The 27895-nt window shown below is 35.4% G+C and overlaps 1 protein-coding gene across 1 annotated transcript; it reads left to right on the top strand.

Moving 5' to 3' along the window:
• The first annotated feature begins 644 nt into the window (after positions 1–644).
• On the top strand, positions 645–26995 carry LOC117345201 (protein Wnt-4a-like). Its single transcript, XM_033908212.1, has 4 exons — positions 645–1127; positions 6825–7060; positions 11507–11784; positions 24144–26995. The coding sequence occupies exons 1-4, from the start codon at positions 1042–1044 to the stop codon at positions 24609–24611; spliced, it is 1068 nt and encodes a 355-aa protein (XP_033764103.1). The 5' UTR covers positions 645–1041; the 3' UTR covers positions 24612–26995.
• The last annotated feature ends 900 nt before the right edge of the window (positions 26996–27895 follow it).

Below are 27895 nucleotides of genomic sequence, written 5' to 3' on the forward strand. Positions count from 1 at the left end.
GATATTTAGAATTTATATAAATCGGGAACATCATATACTAACTCAAGTTATTTTACCAGTTGGTTACCATATGTTTCTAAATCATGATAAATAAATACAACAAATATTCTAAAATAAAGATATTTCTGAAATAAACCTTTACTCAAATAATGAGATTATTACAGGTCTCCGTAACTCTATTGTTTAAAGGTCTCTGATGGTGAGTAATTCTTGTTGACAATCTGTTTTAACACCGTGTCGTTAAAAATAGCACCAATTAGTAAATCAATATGTATATTTTGAGTCTATTATTAAGCTATTTTGATAGCAGGAAGCTTCACCGTCTGACTTTGACGGTATTTAAAGAAATGTTGCAATAAGCGCTTTGAAATTTGTGTGACGCAGACCTCTAATTATCGTATTCAGACAGTCTGAGTCGATGTTTTACTACATAATTAGATTTATTTAACTATAGGCTATCATCGAGTCAGTTTGAGGCGAGCGAGACCGTTTCTATTCATTGAGGAACAAACGGAGGAGCGACACCTTTGTCAAAACATTCACGACTCCATTTAGCGTTCCGGTTGGGCGGAACCAATCAAAAGCCGTCATCTAAAAAGTAGGCGGGGCTATTGCTGTTGAAATGTCCCTCGGTATTGCTGGATAGCGTAGAGCTCTTTCATTTATGCATGAAAGATTACAGTGTGCAAAGTAAGAGGGGAAAAAACTTGATGTTATATACACAGAAAGAGAATTTATAAATATCACGTGAAAGTGTACACCAGGATTGGAGACATGTGGATTTCGTAGTAAATACACATACGACATTTGTATACAAGATTTTCTCTGTGCAGATAAAGAATATGGAGAGTTGTGTGATTCTGTGGAAAATTGGATAACTCTGGATGTACATCAGATTAGTGTAATAAGTATTCTAAAGAGTTTTGTTGTTAAAAACGTTCTGTGTTTTCAACCAAAAGGGGGATCACACCGGTTTCATTCTTTGGAGATTTTTACAAGTACTGGATCAACTTAGCTATTTAAGGATTTAAGTCTACAACGATGAAGCGACCAGACTGTTTGTATACGTTCATATGTGTTTATATTTTAGTCCAGATTCCTCCCTTGGCGGACGGTATCCGATGGTTGTAAGTACTAAAATTTTCTTTACATTTTATATAATTCATCGAAATTTCAAAATATCGGTTAGATAATACTTATGCCTATATAAAATCTATATGTAGTTTTGCTTTTGGTAAGCCATATATTTGAATATTGCAATCTTATTTGTGAATTTTATTTCAAAAAATGAAAATCTTATGTATTTTTGTAATTCAGCATCCATGTATGAAAAGAAATAATTCATTAAAATTCTAAGTTAAATTTGACAAATTAATGCCTAGAATTAAATTGATTTAATAATGAATCAATTTCATTCAATCATCTTTATTGATTACTGATGGTAATGAGTCAATCGAAATATATTTGGGAATAAAACAAAATTAGTTAATGAAATGCAAATATTCCATGGCTTCCTCATTAGCATACCATCTGGGTGATTATGCACAGCTCAATCAAATGAGTTATTTTCGTATTTTACAATTGTTATAGGTAGGGCTTTACTTAGATATCTACTCACAACGCAAATTTACCTGCGGAGAAAACAATCGGTCTTGTTTGACCCAAGAGGTGCTATAGGCTTGAAGTCAGACAGCAAACAGCACTAGATATCAAAATTTAGCAACATTTTGGGAGCCCATTTCTTTGTAACTGTACACATGACAAAGATTACCTTAAATCTCCGACAAGGGAGTTTAGGATTATTGTAAGGAGCCACTGGTTTAGGGGTTTGTTTCATATTGGGAGTTCATATCGATATCTTATGTTGAAGGGATCTCGGTTGAAAAAGAGGGTTTGATTACTGCATTGAATATCATTATCAACAAGCTAGTTTTTATCTCGGTATATACAATATACTTTCGATAGTGGAGCAACATTTACCGGCTACACAAGTTAACGGGTACAGATAGCATCGTATCGCCAGAGACTTCTATTGAAACCTCACTTTAATATAATTTACAGTCAAGTTATTCTAAAATCCCATCCTTACTTCAATACCGTTAAGATATGTCTCACGTTAAATCAATTTTTATTTCTTCCTATTTCTCATCTGAGCTTTTTAAGTGAGTAACATTTAAAAAAAAATTAATAGTTTGTCGTATGACTGTCATCGTAAAGAGAGGGGGCGATGAGAGAGAGGAGGAGGGGGGGGGGGTAAATGACTAAGAGGGGGAGGGGGGGGGGCTCCAATAATATACAATATAAGTACATACATAGATACTATACTTAAACATTCAATATTGATGTGTAGTAACGTTCAAGTTATTTTCCTAAATATATCTACATGTTTGACGCAGAAATCCCATATAGAAATTTTTAACGCATAAATCGAACATTTTTATGTCTTTAATAATAGCCTGGTGGCATTGTAGTAGCTATTGGATCAGCTTAAGTCATTCTACTGTAAGAATCCGCCGTAAAAATGTCTCAATACAATAGCATAGGCCGCCCCCCTCGGCAGCAAGTCACCGGGGACAACTTCATAAAATAGGAGGGGGTTCGCTTGAGTCATCGAGGTTGGACTCGATAATATACTGTATATTATATATTCAACGATATAACACAAGGGGGCGGTAGGTAAACAGTTATTGACTTGCTATTGTCAACAAAATTGCGTAACTTGTATCGCTTGTCTGTGACGTATATACACGGTATATCCAGTCTAAAATTGATAAAATTATAATTTGATTTTGTATGAAGCACTCACTGTTAAACACGATAGAGCAGAATTTTTATTACAGTTATCAGTTAGTGCAAACCACTTATGTCGCTACACATTCCATTGTGTGGGTACAAAATTAAAGCTCTCTTCCGATAATACAAATACCCTCAAACTGCACTTTACACTATCTGTCAAAACGTACCTCATTTTTTAAAGAGCCCGCCACTAAGAAACTTGGTATTAAGTTTGATTACAACGTTATCAATTAAATAGTTGAATATAGCATTGAAGGAAAAACGAAACAATACCGGCATCATGCACTTTTAATTTGAAAAGGGCGATAACTCGAACATAGGTTTTAGGTATAATATGTAAGGTAGCATATACCCTTAATATAAAAAATATTTCACGCATATAAAATAATATTTTTTCTCTAACTTCTAAATGCTATACTTTGTAGATTTGATAACAAAGGTGGTTCAGAATGAATATAAAAACTACATCTTTAAACCTTATTTTACCTGCAGTACCCTTGCGAAGTAGAGCATTCCATTTCTCATAACACTTCAGATAAACTAAAAATGTCAACACAACGATAATGTTGTATTAATTGATTCGCAAGTCAGAATCTCTTCATTATACTTTTAAATTAGTTTTGACAGCATCAGGTTGATCTAAAACCGATATTATCTCAGATTTATAAAAAGAGAAATCAAAATTATTCACTTTTTTCATGGAGTACTGAAATCATTTTCAACAGCCTAGATTGATATGAATCTTGGCCTGTTTGACGGAGATAAATTGAGGAATGAATATTTCTATTAAAAATATTTACATCTATAGAGCATGCAGTTTTATAATGATGGAAAACTGTAATTTATTGTAATCGTTACGCACAGATACGTTTTATCCTTTTCCGTCATTAATATACCGGGTTCGTTTTAGATATAAGTCACACCGCAAATATCTGAAGTGGCGAATGTGTGACACCTGCTTCTACGAACTTAATTAATCATAATTGTATTTAACCACAATTATCGATAATCTATTAATAACATAGTTCTATATAGAAATTGATTTTATCCAAATTTGGTGAATTTTAAGATGTTTTTTCACCATGAATTACCTGGGATGATCCAAATATTGAATTTACAGTCGATCTGTATGTATACATGTATACTTTTTGACATTGATGGAATGAATTTCTCGTTACGTTCATAAAATCGCCCGCCATAGAGATGTAATTTTCATAAGTATGAAGAACACATGTTTTGTATTTGTATATATATATATATACACGTGTGGTTTTCGGATATAGTAGGCCACATGTGTGGTTTATAAACATACACTTTAGAAACTTAGAATCAACATAAAATATATCTAGATATGATACTGTTAGGTACATGGGGCCCCTCCATCGTCCAGGTTCGCGATCTCAACACTCCAAGTCTGTTGGCAAGGTCACGATGTCGGATACACGTACGCTGACTGAAACATACCACATGTCACCAAATATTAGGGTCTTGTCACCAAGACTTTGTGTGTTCTTAGCTGGTTCTGCATTAAGATTTAAAAAATAAATAAAGATGCGAAATAATTACAAATGGATACACATTTTAATAATGTCAGTCGTATATCGCTTATAATTACAGTCGAGATTTAAATTATTAACCACTAAAACTAAAATTTACAGCTACTTGCTACAGCCACAGAATTAAACCATAGATAGATATATTCAATGTGGTAACATATTCAACCCTCTAGTTTGACCATCCCGATGTGGTCAGTCTCTGTCTGATGACCAGTCCGTAACATCAATTTTGAGTTAGGAGAAAAAATTCAGTCGTATTGAAATGTATATTGATATCAGTGATGATAAGTCTGAAGATTTTTATAATTTTTGTACTTCTGCAGGTAGTTTTCGTTCAAGCGAAGTTCATACGTCTTATTTAGCAATTGAAGGGGGTAATACATGGAGAGGGGGGGGGGGGGGGGGGGGGGGGGTAATTTGTCACGTGATCAAAACATATATAAATATACATTATAAGTATACGGACCAGTGGTCAATGGATCATATATGCAATACATTTGTCTGTCAGGCCCAAGTACCTGATCTAACTTATGATAAATATATTTATATGCTAAAACACTCCGAGTGTTAAAACTCCATTGAATAATTCAGATGTTTATCAGCACCCATCGTTTATGAATAGTCTTCCTATAAATAAGAAAGGAGAACGTTCACACCCTTACTACCCTGGGGGCTAAAACACATAAAGATTTTTCCGGGATTTTTACGAAAATACGAATTTATCAGATCATTTTATGATAACCCGTCAGCAAAGTAATAAAAAACCAATAGATTTGAAATATGTGTTTTTCTGTTCATTTTTAAATAAAAGAACTTGGATGTATTTTATTCGACATATTTGCTATCCTATATATACACAGGAGTGTAGATATATCTGTCTGTCCCGGGAAAAAGAACCCATAAAATGATGAATTTACTCCAATCACCATTTTCACAGCTTACCTATAATTTGAGACATAGTCAGTAATTAAATATGCGCGTGGTCGATTTTGAACTCAGTAATTAATACTAATTGTTTGGGATGCTTAGGCCAGAAGCCATACCTGGGGGTGGTTGGGTTTGGGGGGCTTGGGAGTTTTGGTTTCGTGAGTGGTGGTAAAGAGATAGTTGTTTGAAAGGGGGGGGGGGGGGGGGGGGGGGGGGGGGGGACATAACGTTTCTTTTCTGGTATTTTTTTTTTACGTAAAAGAATTTCTCTAAAGACGTATTTTAAAGGTATCAGTCTATCTGGGGGTACAGAATAAGATTGTTTTTATGATATATATATATATACTATTTTTTCACGTAAAATCGTTTATCTACACACGTGTAGTTTAACAGGTATCAGATTATATGTATCGGGAAGGTAAGACATTTCCAAATCTTGTTCTAGTTGACAGTACACACATTCCATGTGTACCGACATATTCTATATATAAATAAAATCTTTGATATAAATTGAGTATAAATACGGTGCTGACTTGGTGTCCAGTCTAGTTACCGAGATAAGATTAAAAAGTCATTTATAAGCTTAGTCCCCCAGTGATCGTAGCCAGTGCCCGGGGAGCCATGTTCTAACTAAAGAACAAAGCACAAAGCGGAGATAGAGAAATCCGGACGTGTTTCGGACAGACTAATGTGAGTTGTCTCGTGCCCCGCGTCATGTTACATTCTCATTGTATGTTTTTACTAAGTATTGTTGTATCTTTTGATGTAACATTGCCTGCAGAAGTTAGCTGTCTTCGTCAGAGCCCATTAATCGACTCAATGTGACAAACGTCATCAATATCTGTGATGTTATAAAAACAGTAGTGGGAAACGTCTCCACTGTAACAACAAACTTGACGATCAATGTGAGAAAAGTAATGATTATAGGCTTAAATGTCATTAAACTTATATAGAGTCTTATAATAATTAATATCCCCTGTCCGTCAGCAACTAATTTGTCATACAGAAATGACACCAATCGCTCATTTTCAGGTAATTGCAAAACAAAATAACTCGAGCACCTGCAAGTACGATAGACTTAAATCAAGTGCATCAGATATAAATGAATAGATAAATAATCGTCATAATCACAAACTTATTGTATTATGTATGCTAATTTTATTGCTCAAACTTTTAATCAATGTACCCTTATCAATCTGCCGAAGCATCATATACCGATTTGGAACATTGGATATTATCATAAGTTTAATTACCGTATATTACATACTAAAACAAAACAGTGTCCTGTTAAACGCATATTGCTATAAACAGTGTAGCTGCATAAATAAGCACATCCCAACTGCATATGTGGGAAGTGTCATAGAGATGTACATCAAGATCAAGCAGACGTGTGACAGGGGCTATCTGTATATAATGGGGATAGTCAAATACAATTAGGCTGATTTTATGTTTATGTTTATGAAAACACAGCTTCTTATGCTTTTGAATAATATTGTTATTTCATGATTGGTTTTTTTAATGATAATTTATTGTTCCAATTTTCAGATCACTCGCAAGGATGAACAGCGTGGCAGCAATACAAGTACCAGAAATGTGTGATTCCTTACTAGGATTAGTAAAAAGACAGAAGAAAATTTGTAGAAAAAATTTAGAAGTGATGGAAAGCGTAAAACATGGTGCGCATTCCGCCATAGACGAGTGCCAATTTCAGTTCCGTAATCGCCGGTGGAATTGTAGTACTGTTAATGCAAAAAAGGTTTTTGGAAATGTTCTTAAATTAGGTAAGTGTGACCTTGTTTTTATAAATTTAGTTTCATGTTTAAAGTAATTCATTATAGAGTGTAAACACTTATAATTTAAGGCTGTATGCTACCTTGTCGCGGAATGTTGTCACTCCAAACTAGTTTTATCACGGCATAAATCTTCGTGTGTGGATTTGGACTTGATTCAAAAGGTATTGATAACTGCTATGTAAACCTAAAGTTAGTGTATCAGAGATGCTGGTACTCAATATAGGATAACGGTAATGAAAAACAGAAAAGGGAGGTAACTCATTACAAAAAAAAACAAAGTAAAGAAAAAATCCATTTACGCCGTTATGCCTTGTGATTTGAATTTCATTGCCGTCTCGGGTTAAAGGTCAAAATGGGAGATAAGTGATTTTCAGAATGTCGTGGTTTTTGGCAGTAAGACTTCATGCTGACCGATTTGACACTAACTATGGAATAAAATGTTTGTTTTAAATTTATGTACATTTGTAAATATTGAAGTCACTAGTGTTACGTCAGAACTGTCAAGCCTAAGACATTCTTGGCGTAGATAACAGATGAAATCGATGACGGTTATTTCGGATACGCCTGTTTTAATGTTAAAAGTACTTCGCCTTTTAGCTATTTTATAAACCGCTGAGACTTTAGGTGTTAAATAAATGGATATGTATGAGCATAAGGAATTTAACCATACCAACCCCTTTGGCGATCATTAACCTTAAGTTATCCTCGCAAATTTAGATTTCACCTCTTAATTTGATGATGAAAACGCCTTTGCAATATATATTAGAAGTAACTTTATTTAGCATTAGATGTGATCACGTGACGAAACGACGGAAAATTATCAAACAATCGTGACATCATTCTAAAAGTGGTTTTAGCCTCTCGCGCTGATCAGTTACAAATAGCCCATAATTTTCACACCAAAATTCTCCATTTGAAATTGAAACATCACAATTTAAACCATCCCTTCCAAATAAGTATGATTTCAATACAACCAATTCCAAGCTTTCCCTCTCCATTCAAAACAATATACAAAAAAGTGGAGATATTTTGCTTTCTTTGCTTCATCAATCGGAATCGATATATCTCGAATTAGTGATATCTCGAATATTCCGAATAACTCGCATTCGGTATCTCGAACTAGTACCAAGTGGTATCTCGAATATCACAAGCATCTCGTTGATACATAGTGTTATGAAATGCATCTTTGGTATGTCGAATATTCCGTGATTTAAACATTCGAAATCGACTTACGTACATGATCATTTGATATATATTTTCGGTGAATATATCGACAATCGGTCTTGTCGTAAAGTAGCCCGAGTTTCCTCTGGCCCTGTCACCATGTCTGGTGCAGGCCTACACCAGACATGGTGACAGCGCCAGAGGAAACTCGGGCTAGTCGTCAAGCTAACCGTAAAGCTAACCAGACTTATGATTAGACCTGTATTGAACCTCTCTAAACCCCACTTTCTATCACTTACATGCTAATTCACAGACTGTAAGCTATGTATACATACTCACGTTGACTGTAAGTAAATATATGTCACATCGCTGAGAGATCGACCGTATACTCAACACACAGACACACACATTTATATATATATTATATATATATTATGTTAAAGTGCATTTATCCTGTGTTTTAACTCCTCAACGCATTCATACAATCTTCGAAATCAGATCCAAGGTGGAAGAAAATGACTGACATTATCAAATAGTGAGAAAAATTCACGAAATTGTTGATTCTTATAAACTTTCCCGTATAAATATATACCAAAGGGTAAACATGGGATATTTTTACTTGGACGTGTGAAATTCTACGCTTCCTAAGCTCAGTCACATCTCGAACCTCACGTTTATGAACTGTTAGAGCAGAGATGTTTTATTTATTTAATCATATTGATTTCAAGTTTTCAAATAGGTTATATAACATGTGTGGGGCTGTGTTAGTTTGCTTAATCTTCTAAATGTAAATAGATCTGATAAACGCTATACAATCTGAAATCGTTAGACACAATAAACGGGGATTTATCGTAATGGAATTTCAGCGTTACTGTTTATTATTTTGTTATTTGTCAAAGAACGTTAACAAACAAATAAAAAATCTATTTACATAAAGTCTGTTTGTTAGTCGACAAACAGAAATTGAAAAGATGTAACACATGTCGTCCGTCAGTAAGTAAAGAACGTGGAATTCTATAAACACAGCTGATGTTATATTTACCTATATTTGGTCCCGCGTGCAGACTCGAGAGCGAGGCCAGATTCCGATCCTTGCATCACGGAACTGACCGAGATGTTGCGATTAGTAACGAAATGGTCTTCGTAACAGCTCGGAAACAGCCGATAAGGCGAGACAGTGAAACCACTAGCGACCATTTGAATTGTACAAATGACCACTGAGTGACCCTTATACCTCAGACTGATCTTCTAAATCTACAGGTCTTACAACGGACGGAATCATAATTCATGATATTTCAGTAGAACACCGCTATATTATCTAACAACGACACCACTTTAATAAAAACCCAAACTGAAATCATACGTAAATTCCGGAAACGTCTTTTTACTTGCTTTCAAACTAAAGGATATAAGTGTTTATGTTAGGAGCAGGTGTTCTAGCCGCCGAGTTTCCGCGTAACACATAGAGTGACATCTTTATATAATGTTACATAGACGAAGAGAAAAATCTGGCGTGTCTGTATGTTAAATGGATGAGGATAAACTCTTTCTCCTACAGGGAGCACTTACGATAATATTTCATCAGTTGACACCCGTCAGACACACAAGTCTCTTACCCAAGAAATTAGTCCATATTTAGTCCAACAAATTGTTGGACAGCGGTATTATGATTAAAGGTGATCCGTACAGATCAGAATAAATTGATAACTTGTTTTGTATATTTTGACGTAAGAACAGAAAAAAGCTTACTCAGACACTCCGGTGATAGATAGTTAGGACCAGATGCTTCTGGCTGAAGGGTTGGACATGAATACACAGTCGTGATAAAATAAGCTAAAATCTCCACAATAATTTCTTCAAATAAAAGAACGTATTTATCAGATTTTTAGAATCATGTTCATTCTTGAGCCATAAATATTAATTCTCAAAAAGTATTTTATTCACAAATTCGACATTTTGATGGTTTCTTACTTTAATGAGAAATTAATGACATAAAATGAGCGAGAAAGACTCATCTATTGCCAGAAGCAAAGTTGCTCGCGTGGGAGACGCAAGTCAGAGATAAATCGTAGATGACTACAGAATATTTCACATTAAGCGGAAGTATGCATGGATCACAGCCTACATCACATTAAGCGGAAATATTGCATGCAGCACATTGCCTGATATCAATCAAACTATATAAACATAACCAATATGTTTAATTATCTTTAACCACTTCTAAAAAGTTCACTTAAAGCTTCAACAATTATCAATTCCCAGTTCAATTATTGAATTTCTGTTAATAAATAATATTTAGCGTCTGAAACAATTCACGCCTTTCGCTTTGGTGTGAATGAATACGACTGTTCTTTAAGGGTTGCTGTTCGCTGATTGGAACTATCAACTGGTGATATCATCTCGCTCACGTGAAAGTGTATTACGTACAATGAGATAAAGCAGAAAACACATTTTGGGAAGATTTGAGAACAGTTAGTGAGTAACCTGGACATTTATCAAACCAAATATATTAGAAAGTATTGTAAGCTTAAATTTTTCATTATTTTTTAGTTTTAATATTTTGAAAGTATAAAATGTTAGTAGTGACACTCCTGACTCCATATTTTCGATGAGTTTGTTTTTATCGGACTCTATTACAAGTAACTATCAATCAGCTAATATTCTACGAAACAGACTCCGATCAGGGCATGATTTCCTTTTTTTTACCAAACGAGACGCTGCGCACGCGCGGATGATTTATATGACCGGTAGCTTCTCCTCGGCGATCCTTACTCCCATGTCCATTTTCACACATCAATACGTTTATGATGTTTTATCATCCCTGTTAGGAGTGAAATGGTTTATATTACCGATAAAGCCATATCCTACATACAAGTACATAGATACCCCCTTAAGTGGTTCGACAAGGCTTTGTCACACAGCCGATAACAGCTAATACGGCGGGTTCATCTACAGGAATGTATGGGCCAAGCTCAATACAGAGGGAAAATCTAGTGAGAACATGCATTGCAAATAAATTGAATATAAAACATGTCTCACAATTATCAATAATAGCACAACGTTCACTCTGTCACAAACATGAACCCTTTCATTTCAAGTATATGATCTAAAACAAGGATTTTATGGAAGTTAGAGTTACGATTTCTTGTATACTCTTACTTAAAAAGACGATTTTATTTAAAACTTTTTAATCAAATCATGCAAAACAAATTGATAAATTGAACGAAAAATTAAATTTGTCCAATTTATAATTTGTTTTTCTCATTTCAGGTACCAGAGAAGCGTCATTCGTACATGCCATATCAGCGGCCGGAGTTGCACATGCGGTGACGCGCGCGTGCAGTAGTGGCGCCCTCTCTAGGTGTGGTTGTGATCGATCGATAACGGGACGGAGTCCCAAGGGATTCGAGTGGTCTGGGTGTTCAGACAATATAGCGTACGGTACAGCATTTTCAAAACAATTCGTTGATGCACGTGAGAGAAGAAGGAATATTAAAAATTCTGGAAGGAAACTTATGAATTTACATAATAACGAAGCAGGCAGAAAGGTAAGCTATGTTTGAACGATTGCAAAAGCATGATTTTTTTTTCTTTTCTTGGCAAACAACCTAAGATATTTTTTACATCCGGCAAATAAACAACACCAATTTCTTGATAACGAGAACAAAAAAAGAAGAAAGCCTTCATCACGACATCATTATTTACGGAAACATCAGTTTTGGCAGCAGCCATGATATTATTAAAACATATTTTTGTCCAATCGAAATACTTTGGAAAATAAGAAATTCAATGAACAATTGAAAACGGATACCGAATAAAATTATAAACGGGACGATTCATCACGATTTTAATTTAAAATTTGACGTTTCTGAGTGACGTTTTGGCTTGGCATTCGCACCGACATATTGTGTGGTGTATCTTACCCTCTTCAACCGCTCAAACTCCCTCCTCCCCCTGGCTTGAGGCTTCGTCGCATAAATATAGATCACTTTTCCGGCAATCACACTGCGCCGACTTTAGACCGATTTAATGGGTATTTTGATGTTGGGGTTACAATGGGATTAAGCTGGATCTATGTCCAACCTTTTATTAACGAGAAATGTGACGCATAATTTATCGTCGATCGCCTGGCGTTATTGGGGTGGAGAGACGCACATCTTTATAAGTGTAATGGCCGAACCTCTTTTCCCAGGACCTCAGGACGTGTCGCATAAACCGTAAATCACAGGCCGATTGTGAGCCCATTTGAGTTTGACAATACTGGACACTTTCTCCAAACGTCCCTGAGACATTCTCCATTGTATCGTCAATTTAATGTTTATAGATATTAAAGGCCAAATTATGTAAATACTGGGGACGGATTTTGAACCGAGTAATTGACAATCTAATTACCGAAAACGTCGGTGAAAGTAAAATCCGGATTCATTTTACAGATTTCAGCCACGCAAAAGAACGAAATATCTGATAGTTTTAAATATCAAATACAGCCTTATAATAAAAATTATGCATAATACGTGGTTAAGCTTATAAAGAAGGCATTATATCAACTTAAAACAAAGTTATCGTTACGAATGTGAGTGTTGAACTACGTAACTAATCTGACGAAACAAAGTCCCAGTGTCAGACATCTTGTAAACGACACCAAAACACAATGGCTATCTGAACTGTTAGACTTTTAAAGCACTCAAGGTTTATACATAAACTGGGAAAATGTCGATACAATAAAGCTAATATTACCATCATAGCTTATAGGTTGTCTGACACACGACAGAACCGATTAATTTTACCAATAATTTCAGATCAGAAAAAGATAGTTTGCCCCCCAATTCCCCGAATCCTATACTAGGACCGGTTTTAGTGGAGTCTGTTTGCGATGGCGTCTGCGTATCAAACACAAAACCACGTACTTAGGTTTAGATCTAGACGCTATAATCGAATAAAATGGTCTAAAATAACATCGATAATAGCACATTGTTTTTAAGGGGCTGTTTCCCTCCGTATCCCCGGTAAATAAGCACTTTTCCTCTTCCGGGCGGTAACTTTCTCGCGATATACTCAGTAGGCGTGGCGTTACTGTGAGGTCTTAGAGCCACACACACGTGTTCGATACACATGTAAAATAATGATGTGCTTTCTGTAGCATTTTATTCAGAAGAGAACAAATAGCGTTACACGCGAAGAATATTTTAAACTCGTAATGGTCTTTTTCTGATTTGGATGTTAAATACCTACTAAGTAATACATTCCACCATTTCAGCTGTGGTCATGATAGCGAGAACTGAAGTAACCGTCCTCGATGTAATCGTTATAAATGAAATTTAAAATCTAAACCATCCCACCTTTTAACGTATGCATGTAATGTAGTTTATGAGAAAAAATGGTTTAATACAGCCCTCGGTTCATTTTAGTTATAGAAGTCAGCACCAAAATTGAGAGAAAGTAATTATTTTTAGGACGCACCTTGAAAACGAGGGAAAAGTTTCAAGGAAATGTTGTTGTATCTCGCGAAAATTTATAGTTTTACAGCATCTCATCCCGATCTCGCGAAAATTAACAACTTTACAGAATAAGTACATGGATTCAGTGGTTTTGTATCTCGCGGCCCCCTGTGAGGTGATTTACCATAATCACAGCCCTTATTGAGCTATAACTGACGATAGGAAAATATGTCTTTGTACCCCTAGCGCCTGAATATATCAATAGAAAGAGTAGGTGCTTAACAAGATCAGCCCAAACACCTGGCTAGCGCTTTATAAACAGGTAAGAACACCTTAAGAATCTCCATCTTCACCTGACGATCCGTGACAACTTTGAGGCATAGCGGGGATTTTCTCTCGTCAATAAAGTCAAAATATTCCATTAAAACCCCCTATACCTATAATTGACGTATTTTTTTTTTACCTGTGTCATTTCAAATCACACCTGGATCATATTCTTAAGTGCACGACTAGTCATAGATAAATAGCGGTCGGTATTGCTATATATTATAAAGATGCCGAGATATGTATGTTTTTCAGAACCGCGTTTACTCAATTTGTAAATGTTCATACATAACTTTAAATCTTTCTTTGATACGTAAAGCACAATGAGAACGCGAGTCGTATACATAACAGGTAGGACAATCACTAAAGCATGCGACTTCTTCACAAATATGATTGAAAGGCAAGCTCGCATAAGATAATATTATTCAGAGTTTGTTAAATAGCGTTTAGACGGATCGAAAGCCGAGTGAAAGTAGCGTGTTTTTTTTTTACATGAATGGTACATTCGTCAAGCGTTAATATTTGATATTTTATAGTATAGTTGTATAAGGTCAAAGCCTTTCAATTGAATTCCACGCGGTGTTTATATCTAAAATGTTTACTTGTTTACTAGTCTGTCACCTCTGCTGTTGACATGTTATAGGATATAGATATTAAAATCAGTTATACGTATATCTATGTAAACAAAGTCTTCACACCTGCAACGAAATTCCGTTTAACAGGTGTGACTGCCTCTTCGAAGTGGCAAAAGCTGCACAAGTTATTATGAAAACAACACCGAAACTGTCACTTCATATCATATCAAAGTCGATGTATGGATTGTGATAGTTCATACTCTTACACTAAAAGCATTAGAGTTTTATTATTTCTCGTCAAATCTAACAAAACTGTTGCCTTATATCAAGATGCTGTAAATAAGTTTCAGTAGATTATTTAACGGTAGAAACAAGACAACAAACCCTGTCCAGTTAACACGTAATGTATTAGGTTTATCGTGGAGGGGAGTCGAATAAAACTTACTGATATCTAATGTTATTCATAAACCTGTCACTGTTACACACAGAACTGTAGTTTTGTACGGTGATGCATGATATTCGGCGGTAGAAAATGTAGCTTTATCAATCTATCGACGTCTGTCAGCTCGTGTGCGTTAAGCTACCAGCCTAAATGTTTAGGAGGGGGGGGGGGGGGGGGGGGGGGGGGGATTTGTGTGTGCTTCAGGGAAGGTTAGGGGGAGGGGGCAAAATCACACTTTATATTTATGCATGAAGCATTCTCAAAATGTGAACCTTGTCGACTTCGGGTGATGTAAACAGACATTTTTGATAGATGCATTCCATAGCAGACTGAATGCCGTTTCCCAGTGGTGCCACGTAAATTCTTTAGACGTGTCATTTTCAATAAAATAAACACACACATTTTCACGTTTGTAAGGTTATAAGTTATTTACAAATATTTTATGAATGAAGCTGACATATTGCATATCTTTCAAAACCTACACTGGGTATATATATATTCCAGCTGTTTTGTGGTATCTGAGCATAATTATGAACAACGGTGATTGGTTAGATTCATCTTAGGCCCGGATCTATCAAACTTACGTTAGGAAATGAATCAGAGACGTTTTAAAGAAACACAAGCATTTATCTTGTGTAAAATTATCTTCGAAGGATTTCATCTCATGTATAACTTTATTTATACTATTTGGACCTTAAATGTAAATTTGTTCATAATCGTCACGGTATTGTGATCAGACTATGATAAAAAAAATTGTGTGCTCCAAATGATAAAAATGAAGCTTAACAAGTGTGAAGTTACTTCACCAGATAAAAGTTTAAAATCCAAAAATATATAAGTATGAACCCTTCCTGTAGTAGGGTATACACTCCTATATCGAGATGTCATTTGCGCTCGGTGAGGTTACCCGGCAAACATTGAAATACAGGAATGTCGGGTTAATATGGGTGGTGACCATTTTCCGTTTTATTGCGTCACCGTTTAGATATATCTGTGGGCAAACTAATAATAAACCCGGTATGGTCCACGCAGGGATACAGTAAATTAAAACTCGAAAATGATTTCAAGATCCTTTCCCGGAAAATACAGACGAGTATTGCAACACGTTGATGTAGGGCGTAGAATACATATGTACCCATGTTTACAAGTTGTAAAATAGAAAACCTTTATTCTCATCGTTAGAGATTGTTGTTAGCGTCCAGCGTTGCTTTTTATTGCTAGACATGCTTAGCGTCAACATAAACATCGTGTAAACAACTGACACCTATTTCGTCTAATTAAATTATAAAGTTTGACATTCCTTCGCAGCAAAACGGTGACGTTTACGGTCGTTTTATTCGTTTACACAGATTAAACCGGTGCAATATCCTAAACGTGTTTCTGGAATCAAATCCCCGATAATTCTCACCGTAAGTCGACGTATGTAAAGCCAAGGACACAAGGATTAAAATTTTAAGAATTAAATATGCAAGAGTACTCATAACCCAGACAAATTAATCCCTAGAAGAGCCGCAATTTATTTTATATCAATCTTAATTGCTGACCTGTGTGCGTCAGTGTAAATTAGCAAAAACGGGGAGTGATGCCATATAAGATATCATCTCTTTATATAAAAAAGAACAGTTTTCAGTATCAAATTTTCATAGGATAGTTTTGTGTAAATGCTGAATTACAGTCTTTTCCTTTTCATATTGACATAGGCTATCAGATTGAATTCGTAAATAGAGTAAGATTAGAACTGACACACATTCGAAAAAATACAAATTCGTGCATGCTTTCCTAATTTTTAACTACATTTGAAAACGAGGTTCCATTCCTGCAATATCATTGGGTATATATAGGCTAATGGTATTGTGATTAGCATGTTAGTCTTCTTATTAATCTGTTAACTTATTATCATGGTCGTTGTGAAATGTAGACAACTCCATCAAGATCTGGAGAGTCAGAAAAGTAGCGGACTCTTGATAGGGTAGCAGTTAACTCTCACCTTTCTCGAGAGTAGCGGAGTTAACTCTCACCTTTCTCGAGAGTAGCGGAGTTCACTCTCACCTTTCTCGAGAGTAGCGGAGTTCACTCTCATCTTTCTCGAGAGTAGCGGAGTTCACTCTCATCTTTCTCGAGAGTAGCGGAGTTCGCTCTCACCTTTCTCGAGAGTAGCGGAGTTCACTCTCACCTTTCTCGAGAGTAGCGGAGTTCACTCTCATCTTTCTCGAGAGTAGCGGAGTTCGCTCTCACCTTTCTCGAGAGTAGCGGAGTTCGCTCTCACCTTTCTCGATAGTAGCGGAGTTCACTCTCATCTTTCTCGAGAGTATCGGACTTACTCTCTGTAGAAAATTACAGACACATTTCCATGACCTCTCGTGACAGAAAGTGACCAGGTTAAAAAGTGTAATATCTTCTGTAAAGTATCATATATATAACAATATACAAAATTATCAAAATTTCTTAATTATATCACGGTATCTTTTCAATAAGTACCTGCCAACGAAATCCGGGTCAACAGTTTACAACATAATGCAATGTAGGTCACATTAATACCGAACATCAAAACGCACACAAAATGGTACATTGTAAAAACCATTGTGTCATTCATAAAACGAATATATCAAGAGGGTGAATATATTTCATTCTTACTATCAATAGCTAGTAAGGTATTTCTGCATTTATTACTAAATTAACCTGTCGAGGCCTATACAACTGTTTACCAGGGACACACTGTGCCCTTGGGCGAAACACACAAAAAACACCGCGGTGACAGATGTATATAAAAAATTAGGTCTGTTTTACACCGTGTAATGGTTGCCAGATCCCGCTACCGATTCGTCTTTTCAAATAAATATATTAAAGCGTTTTGTCCCGCAAGTGAAATGAGTTAAAACTTTCCCCGTCACGTGATTTATGGGTTTTCAGAACGAGGCTAATTCCCACTACCAGCTCTGTTTTTCTAATCAGATTTATTATTTTTGCTTGTGAAATGATAATTGAAATATTTCTTTCCGTGTGATTTATATGTTTTCAAAACGATGGTAATTCCGTCTATCAACTATGATTAGACAACAAGGTTGATGATAATTTCATATTTCATCATATGATTCGGAAAGGTTACAAAAAATCATTTCCTGACTCGGCTTTCTCTTTCTGCTGAGTCAATCACTTCTATAGAAAAACAACTTAAGATGTAATCGAATTTCTGTGAATGAGCCCTTCCTCTCAGATAAAAATCGGGGATAGTGAGAATGGGACAGGAACATAGGGGGCTATAAAATTAGGAAATTCGTGGTTTTATCCTTTTAAAATGTCATCATATCTTACACTTTACTAGTTCCGTAGTTAACCATGAGAAATCACACGCCCTCGAAATTACGTATATCCCTGGAGCGTTATCATGACTTTTATTACGCTATTAATTGAAAATAAACTAAACAAAAGATAAATTGTTCTCCCTAAGATTTGCGATCATTTTCAAACCAGGATTCAGATACTTAAAATTTAGACTGAAAATTTCTCAGTGCTGAATACATCCGTAATTCATTCCACGATTTTTAACTGGATAATATATCAAAAATGCGTTTCAATCTTGATTGCTTTGATAAAATGCCCTCCATATCATAGCTATTCGTTATAACGAACTTCATGTAAAAAGCTTCAAAAGAATTTCGGCTAAACAATGCCACCCTCAAAAATCACATGGTTGCTTGGTATTGCAATCATCGTTAAATTGTCGTTGAGTGGAAGCCTACGTGTAGCGTTAGAGGGAGCCACATCACTATACTTCATGCTAAGAACGAAAACAAACAGCGAGAGAGGCCATGCAATCTTTAGGCAGCAAGCCAGAAGTGTTGTCACTGATTCGTAAAATATGGCAAAATATGCGAATTGTTCGAGAAAAGTATGGGGGTTCTTACTCTTTTTGAGTAGGCAGTTGATCACATTTTTGTGTTTTACGAATTTCGGAAAACATACAAATAAGATAAGTTTAAATATTTTTTAGGAATCGTGGCAATACATCAATTTATATATAGATACGCTTGTTTATATAACGATCCCTGCCTGCAGACATCAAACATTCTTAAGCACACCGTCAAGATTACACTCTTCACAATATTTAAAAGCATAAAAGAATAGATAAGAAAGTGTAATATCTTGATGTGATTGCCAAGACGTCGTGTAACAATAGTGACAACTGTTTAATCCTCCCCGATGTGTTAAGACTAGCAATATTTGAAGGAAACCCATTCAGTTTAATTTAACCCATTTCCAGAGATCTGAAAACCTCCCTGTGCTTACACCTATTAATTAGAATAGCCGTTATTTGAAACTAATCCCTTCAGAGAGAATAACATTGAAATTGATCTTCAAAATGATCTAATAATTACAACTTAATTCTATCAAATCGAGAGCTAATATTTCCTGTTCTTTCAGACGCTTTTTGTCTGCTGCCCTTTTAAGCATTTCTACGACCATGACTATGATTGATGTACAACGATAGGCCCTCAATTGCGATTTCCATGTGTTTCTTTCGCGTCTTTATATGTATTTAATGCAGTAACAATTGCAGACGATAAAAGGACAAAAGTGCCACATTAGACACCGTTCGCGATAGATCTAAATGGTGCCCTCATTATTCAACAGTTGCTCTATCAATACTTAAATACTTAGATTGTGAATGAATAGAGTGTTAGTGTTATTCGTTGCTGAAATGTAATTTTATTACTCAAAACAAACAATATAAATGACTCGGAGCACATTACTGGTTTAAATCAAGTTGTCCCAGCATCTTTATCAACACACACTGTTGTTAAATGATCGTTCAACTTAAATACCTTTTATTACAGTATTTTACAGTCATTTTTGCTATACTTTTTAAATGCTAATTTTAATTTTTCGTATAAAAATGCAACAGTGAATATACAAATCAAGAAATTAAATGCAAAATGTGATATAAAAATAAAAGGTTTAGTAATGAAATTGATACGGGTTTGGATAGGGTAAGCTTACGGGTATTCGGGTTGGATTTTAAATTGCAGAGGAATAGTTAGGTTGTGGAATGGGGCAGCATTCATTTGTCAGTGCTAATGGTTCTGACAAGTTGTGGAAATCCGTGGTAGCCAAGGAGAATGTCTCTTCGTCTAAGTTTTTAATCAGCTAATGTACTGACCAGGTATTTACCGTCAGTAAACAATTAAAACTAGGCCCTTCAAAGGCTAAGCCCCACCAAGTCTGACTTTCTCGACAAACATTACATATGTTCAGCTTATAGAACATATGATCTGCGGTCTTGGAAACCTACACACAGAGGGAAACTTGCAATGACCATGTATATTTTCAGTCGCGTGTTTCTTTTTTGAACAATCGATACCTCTTCTCTAACTATTTACAAGAAAGCGCGATATTAGTAATTTATTCTATCATTTGTGAATTGATTAATGTAGCTATCGTTTAAAATGTCGAGGAATCAACTTTTCATCGTCTTCCAAATGTTCTTGATATTCCTAGCTAATTCTTGACCTGTATTAAGATGTCCTGATTTATACATAAACAAATTGTTTTGCTGACGGTCATGTATTGTGATTTATGGTCAAGCGGTCATTTCAACTGTCCGAAGAGCAAGGTGTTGATAGCCAACATATCTATATAAAAACACTGGACAATGTGTTAACATCCTACACTGGAAACGTGCCTCTCACATTTAAATTAGCACGTAACATGTCACATGACATTAGTGGGCGACATTAATACACCGATCGTCTGCCCGCCAGCTTTTTCTCCCGACAGATGGCAGGTTAGTTGATGATATATCGGCCAAAATGACCGGACCTCCGGCCGATCGGATTAGACCAGACAAACGAATGGACTACAAATCACAGCTAACTACCGTGTTGGCAGACCAGAACATTTGTTGTATTTTATTGGCACCGGGTCACATGTCAATTTTGATAAAATGTTAAGATTTTGATAATAGACGAATTAGAGCCAATGCGGGCAAGTCAGGATTTTTACGACTTGCTCGTAAAGCGTTTCAGTGATGGGGTCGAAACTTCCCCACTGGGGGTACACACTGTCCCTCAGAGGCTTGAATGATAGCGTTCTGCATCACTCAATCAATATTAATACGAAAATAACGATTTGGAAAATTCACGGTCAATTGACTAGATATTATATCTTTTCATTAGAGTGTGCCACACAGCTTATCGGGGAATATAGAGTATCTCGGGAAGTCTGAATTACCAGAAAAAATATTTAGAGTAACATTTACAAGTCAAATTCGATAAATTTCCAAGATAATCCTACAGGAACAAGAATGATATTTGTGTTCAAAATATCGCAATATACACTGAAATCAAATCAAATAAACAATTTTGGGGATGCTATTTCTTCATTAGCATCGAAGAAAGCTTAAATCATGCTTCGAAATATAATATCCTCCGAAGGCATTTAACGCTGTGTGTGACGTCACGAAAATTATGTCATGAAAAAACCTACTTGTCGTGAACGCCATGTATTCTTTGATATATCATGGTAAAATGAATCCGTTTAATGGATGCAGATTAAACTATAGTAACTAATATGTTTAATGAGCACATATTATTAATCAGGGTCTTTAATGATAAAGACATGAAATATACATACAGGTAGATATGCATTTGGCCTGTATTCTGGGTAGATGTGATATGCCGAAAGGAATATAGGCCTTTGCACTCGGTAAACCGCTTTACGTATGTGGATTGGTGGAAAGACTAAAATAAATAAGACAAAAACAGATTGTTTATGGTACAATAGTGATATTTACAAACGCCCGAAAGACTGTATAAATATTGGTAGGTGTAGATTTCGAGAGGGGCACGTGCTGTAGATTATAAACAAACGCTTATCTTAGATAAGACTACATGTCAATGTAGCTGCTGCAGGTCGGGCTGCATTTAATTAAATTCCAATGTAACTGGATATTTTCAAGGTGAAAACAGTTTCAATATTTATTACAAATTGAATTAAATTCTAGCTTCCTACAAAAGGAACACAAGCATGTTTAAGACGGGTATAATTAACATAAGATTAATGAATATGGCCTGCTTTTTACGGAGTTCACATTGAAATAAGAACAGATTTTCTATGGATGTGTATAACTGATAAGTGTGTTATTGAAGAAAGTAACAATAAACCGATTATATAAGAAATGTAGAGATAAGACCGATTGAAAAGTTGTGGTAGAAAGTGCGAACAGCACGGGACTGTAAACCGACCTTTTCAAGTGCGAAGTTATCAGAAAATCAAACATTTTTTTATTGAGTATGTATGCTAATGGCAATGATCTTGACATGCCGAAATGCACGTGCTTTCCAGACAAATGTAATTGTATATGACAGAATTGTTGCACAACCTTCACTACTGCCAAGTATCTAAAACGCTTTGCCATCTTTTCTTGTACGTGTATCTCGGTAAGTAAGAGGTTTGCCGCCAAAGTTAACTCCTAGGAACAAGCGTTTATATGAACATGATTTTTATCTCCGCTAACACGGATTACAAAAATTACAAGTAATCCGTGTGTAAATCAGTCTTTTGTTTGAAGAAAGCTGTAAGAATATATTTTCAAAGTCATCCCGTCGACAATATAAATTAAACAGGTTCCATAAAAAACTAAAAGGTATTATAAATTACGATCCCTATAATGATAACTATCACATACTTTTGTTAGGAACTTCATTGTTAATCTTGGAGTTGATAAGATCATCGCCTATGGCTTATTGCGTGATTTCCAACAGGTTCGTCGCGAAAGAAATGCACCCACATTGAATTCAGATAGGAGATATATTTACTAAAGAGCCCATGGCAAATCGATTAAAACCACAGAAAAAAACAAGAAACGTAAAATATCAAAAGTTGTTAATCAGCCAGGCAACTGTTTCAAATATAACTGACCCAAAATTGTGTTTTTGTTATTGTTTTTACTAAATATTCATGACCTTTAGGGTCAATGATACATAATCTGCCCGCCGCGGGATTAAAATGCAACATCAAGCATTGATGCTATGAAGACAACTATTACCTGACAAGTTTATAGTATTACAGAGAACGAGTACCTTTAAATACATCGATGATAACCTAAATGTGTGTAGGAGGTTCATATAGAGACTTATTAACCGGTGTAGCTTAGGTTCTCTACTTGATATTAATTAATCCCGACATTCTTAGTGAAGATTCATTAAATCATGAACTGTATGTACGCAGTACCTTCTGCGTTTATGCCTCTCAGGACATCGAAGAGCTCCAATGTTCAGCCTCGTTTAAGCTCCGTGCTAATATCCACTTTCACAAAAACAACTAAATTGGTAACTCTTCCAAGCAGGACGAACCATCCTCTGTTACAGTCTATAGTGTACACTCAAACTAATAGTTGGTTGCATCTGGACCATATTTTCCGGAATTATCCGGATCCAATGTATTTTATGCCATCGACTTCAGGTCAGCTGTGTATCATTAGAATGATAGCCGTACATGTTTCCATTTAAAATGTGTTATCGGATAGGCGCGTCAAAACGTCACACAGAACAGTTATACATCCTCAAGAGTGATTTATATAAAATCTTAGTTTCAATCATGACAAGTGAGCCTTTAAAAAGACAGATAAAGTCTTTCAATTATCTGTAGATGTCGCCTCCTGACACTTCATTTCATTCATAGACACTTAACACATAATGTTAATAGGAAAAAAAGTGCACGCGATCTTAATATAACACTGGGCCTATACGCTTTCAAAATATATTATCAACTAAACGGAAGACGTGGTATATTATACTTAAGATTGAATTATCAGACTGATAGTGCCACTTAAATTAACCTACATTTTCAGACAAATGTCTTAGAATCTTAATTAGTTTCCTTCATTGTTTGTAATTTGCTTTGATTAGATAAAACCTGAATTTAAATGGGTTTACAATTTATATAAAACAGATCACTGCCGAGTCCTAAAGGGACGAAACGGCTTTTTTTATGTCTTTTAATTATTTTCCTCTCAATTCTATCTCTTAATTTGTATTGAATTGTGCTAATATCTTGATTGTTTTCGGTATAATTTTTCAAAAAGTTTATTTCATTTCTCTATTTGTAATGTTATTCTTTGTTTGTTTCAGGCTGTCGAGGATAATATGGTTAGACAGTGCAAGTGCCACGGCGTTTCTGGATCCTGCGAGCTGAAGACCTGTTGGAGAGCCATGCCTTCTTTCAGAGATATCGGACAAATTGTGAAAGAAAAATTCGACGGAGCAACCGAAGTGAAACTGGATAGAAATAAGTTACGGCCTCGCCTAATTCCAGTAAACCCACAATTTAAACCTCACACTAACTCAGATTTAGTTTATCTGATCGCTTCCCCTGACTTTTGTGAGCCCGACCCGAAAACGGGGTCCCTCGGCACCACGGGGAGGGTATGCAACAAGACATCGAAAGCTATAGATGGCTGTGACTTAATGTGCTGTGGTAGAGGCTATGAGACCCGTAGGCGAAAAATTGTGGACAGGTGTTCGTGTAAGTTCCACTGGTGTTGTTACGTCACGTGTAAAAAATGTGAACGAGAAATTGATGAACACACGTGTAAATAAAGGAGAGCCTTATCCTCCTACAGACACAAGAATCAAAAGTCTAACAGGGCCAAACGAGGAAAGCTTCCGGTTAGCATGCGGGCATGCGCATTGCCTGTGCAGTTGCCATAAGTCCCAAACATTTGATTGGAATGTCCTTCCATCTAATTTCGGAACCGGAAGTTAAGCCGGAAGTTACAAAATGTGCTACATCTGTGCTATAATGACAATGGACTTAACCGAAGCCAGCGGAACCACACATGCAAACACACAATGATGCATTGTACCACGGGTAGTTCAGTGCCAGCTAAAGCGAGTACTGAGCATTTGAGTAAATGCCTATTACGAGAAATGGACGATGATGTATGGTATGTGTTGGTCAAGATACACAACAAGCCATGTGTGACTCAAAATGCCTTGACTACCTAATCATGTGTGTCGATGATATTACATATACTCTATGGTTGATATTCTAGGCTAAGATTATGCATCTCTGTACAGAATATCGTCGAAACAATTCCATTTACGTCGTTTCCATGGGAACATGATAGGACATATAGAGTATTTATTATAATATTTTTGTAGATTAAAATCTATTATTGTTGAGATAATAGAGATAATATAAGGATAAGATTATGATACCGATATCATTATTATTTATTCGTATGGATAGAATCATTTTTATTCGTTAGTGCCAGTAACATTTTGAATTTGTATATGGCTGTGTTCTATAAACCATAGCTACAAGATTATCTGAAGTAATTCACATAAAATCGCTCGCGTATAGGGCAGGTGCGAGCGCACGAGGCTGTGCGCATGCGTACAACCTAATTGTGTCAGAAAGTCGTTAGCCAATCATTTCAATCTTTATCGCGGTATATGATACAGACATACATATATATATACTTTCTTTCATCAGTTCCGCCGTATCATACACCACACAACATCACCTGTTTTAAAGGAATTATCCGGCCGGTGCTACCCACGCGAGCTTCATCCGGCGTACCAACATTTTTTTTTCGTTTCTATTGTTGTTTAAGTTAGAAAATTCTGTCTTTCAATCTTCAATGTTCTTTCTGATACATCTGCAACGATTTCATCCATTTAAGACACTTTAAACAACGCTTGCATGGTAGAATTTGAAATAATTACCTATGATATTTTGCTTTAGATTAAGAGATAGTTGAGACAAAAATGAGGTTGAGAGGTTGAGAGTTAAGCGAGAGAGAGGAATAAGAATGTTTCTGATAGGCATTTACCCGTATATATTAAATTACCTCACTTACGTTTTTTTCGAGATGATAGATTTTGATCTTGATATTGATATTAATTTTCATCCTAATTCGTATATTGGATCAGTCCCTATTTATGTATACATCGTAGGCCTATTCTTGCCTATATGTGTTCTCGTTCATTGCATGATATACATATGATACTACGTCATACTGATGACGTCACTGAATTATTATATATATTATACAATTTTTTGTATTATTTCGAAACAATATGATCGACTAGATACAGATATTCTGGCAATATAATTTATTTAGAATAACTAGACAATTTGCTGTCTGTTTTTTATGAACACGAGATCAGTTAAAATGTCATCAAATATGTCTAAATCGTAATACCATTTTGACTATGGATCTAGACTTACATAGTTTAGCTGTAGTAAATGTCGTCAATTATACTACAACCTCATGTACATTATTGACATTAAAATGACGTCATTCTCTTGGAATCTCGGAAATCATGCACTTAATATATAATGTTATAGGGCTAGGTAAGGGTATTTTATTTGATATGATAGTAAAATAATGTGATATGTCCTTAATACATGTTCCTATGAAAAGTGTGTTGAAATAGACATTTGTGTTACGTGAAACTTATGTTGAAATTGACATTTCTGTGACGTGAAAGTTGTGTTGAAATAGACATTTATGTAACGTGAAAGTTGTGTTGAAATTGACATTTCTGTAACGCGAAAGTTGTATTGAAATTGACATTTCTGTGGCGTGAAACTTGTGTTGAAATAGACATTTCTGTGACATGAAACTTGTGTTGAAATTGACATTTCTGTGGCGTGAAACTTATGTTGAAATTGACATTTCTGTAACGTGAAACTTGTGTTGAAATTGACATTTCTGTGGCGTGAAAATTGTGTTGAAATTGACATTACTCTCGCGTGTGAATGTTCGTAGCAATATTTCTTGCAGTAAGAGAAGAAATAATGTATTTAAAAAGAAAATCAAAATGTGATATGTTTCGCTGAGCTTACAATTCTATAGTGCTGCAGACATATATGTATCTGTGTTGTTTCGTAAAAGGCTATTGAGAATGCAGGTCATACAATATTGTTGTGGGAAAAAAACAGAAATATTAATAAGACAGCAAAAATGCAGGATGAACATTTTAGTTTCAATAGTAAAAGTTTTGTATGAAGAAATTATCAAAAGTTACGATTTAAGATATATGATATTTTCATAAAATAAAATTGACAAACATGAAGACCCATAATAATTTATTTTGGTTTAGGATTTTGGTAAATTGAGATTCAGTATGTGAACGTCATTGGGCACATTTTTCTAACCATGAAAAACAAAGACTTTCCTGTATTAAATTATATTGTTATTTCTTAATTTAAAAGATATAACAACAATGACCTTGTATTGTTATGAATGTTCCTGTTGTATGTATTGGAACAGTTGTGTTTGATACAAACATCTAATTGACGGTATGTGTTTGTTGACTGTTGGCTGCCGATATGTGATATGATATTGTTTGTTGTACAAAAATATGTCCAACTATGTCTCATATATTGTGAATATCAAACAAATTAAATATAAAATACTTAAAACGTTGTTTTTGTGATATTTATTGAATTTCGTCATGTTTCAACGTACCGACGGAAGACATTCTTAATTCCAAGACGTGACGTTTCCGCTACAAGTTTATTGTGACCACCGTCATAGAGAACAAACAAAATAACAAGCACCATGTGTGGTGCCGGAAACACAAAAAAATAACATTCTGTAATAAAGAATATACAAATATATTAGCATAACCCTGTATAGGTAGCTTGTAAAATAGTTACCTCCCTTGATTTGACGGACACCAAATATGAACCAATGACGGATCACTTCTTTTCATGACGTCAGTCAAGATGTCACCGTACTCGATTTTGTCCTACGTCCAGTTCCCCATCTTAGTATGAACCTACAAAACGTTCACACGAAAGTATACACAAACCAACAAGATAAATCAACGAGAATCTCACGAGAGATCAGAGAGTGAAACAACGAGAC

Source organism: Pecten maximus, chromosome 16, assembly GCF_902652985.1.
Source record: "Pecten maximus chromosome 16, xPecMax1.1, whole genome shotgun sequence".
Classification (NCBI taxonomy): Eukaryota; Metazoa; Mollusca; class Bivalvia; order Pectinida; family Pectinidae; genus Pecten; species Pecten maximus.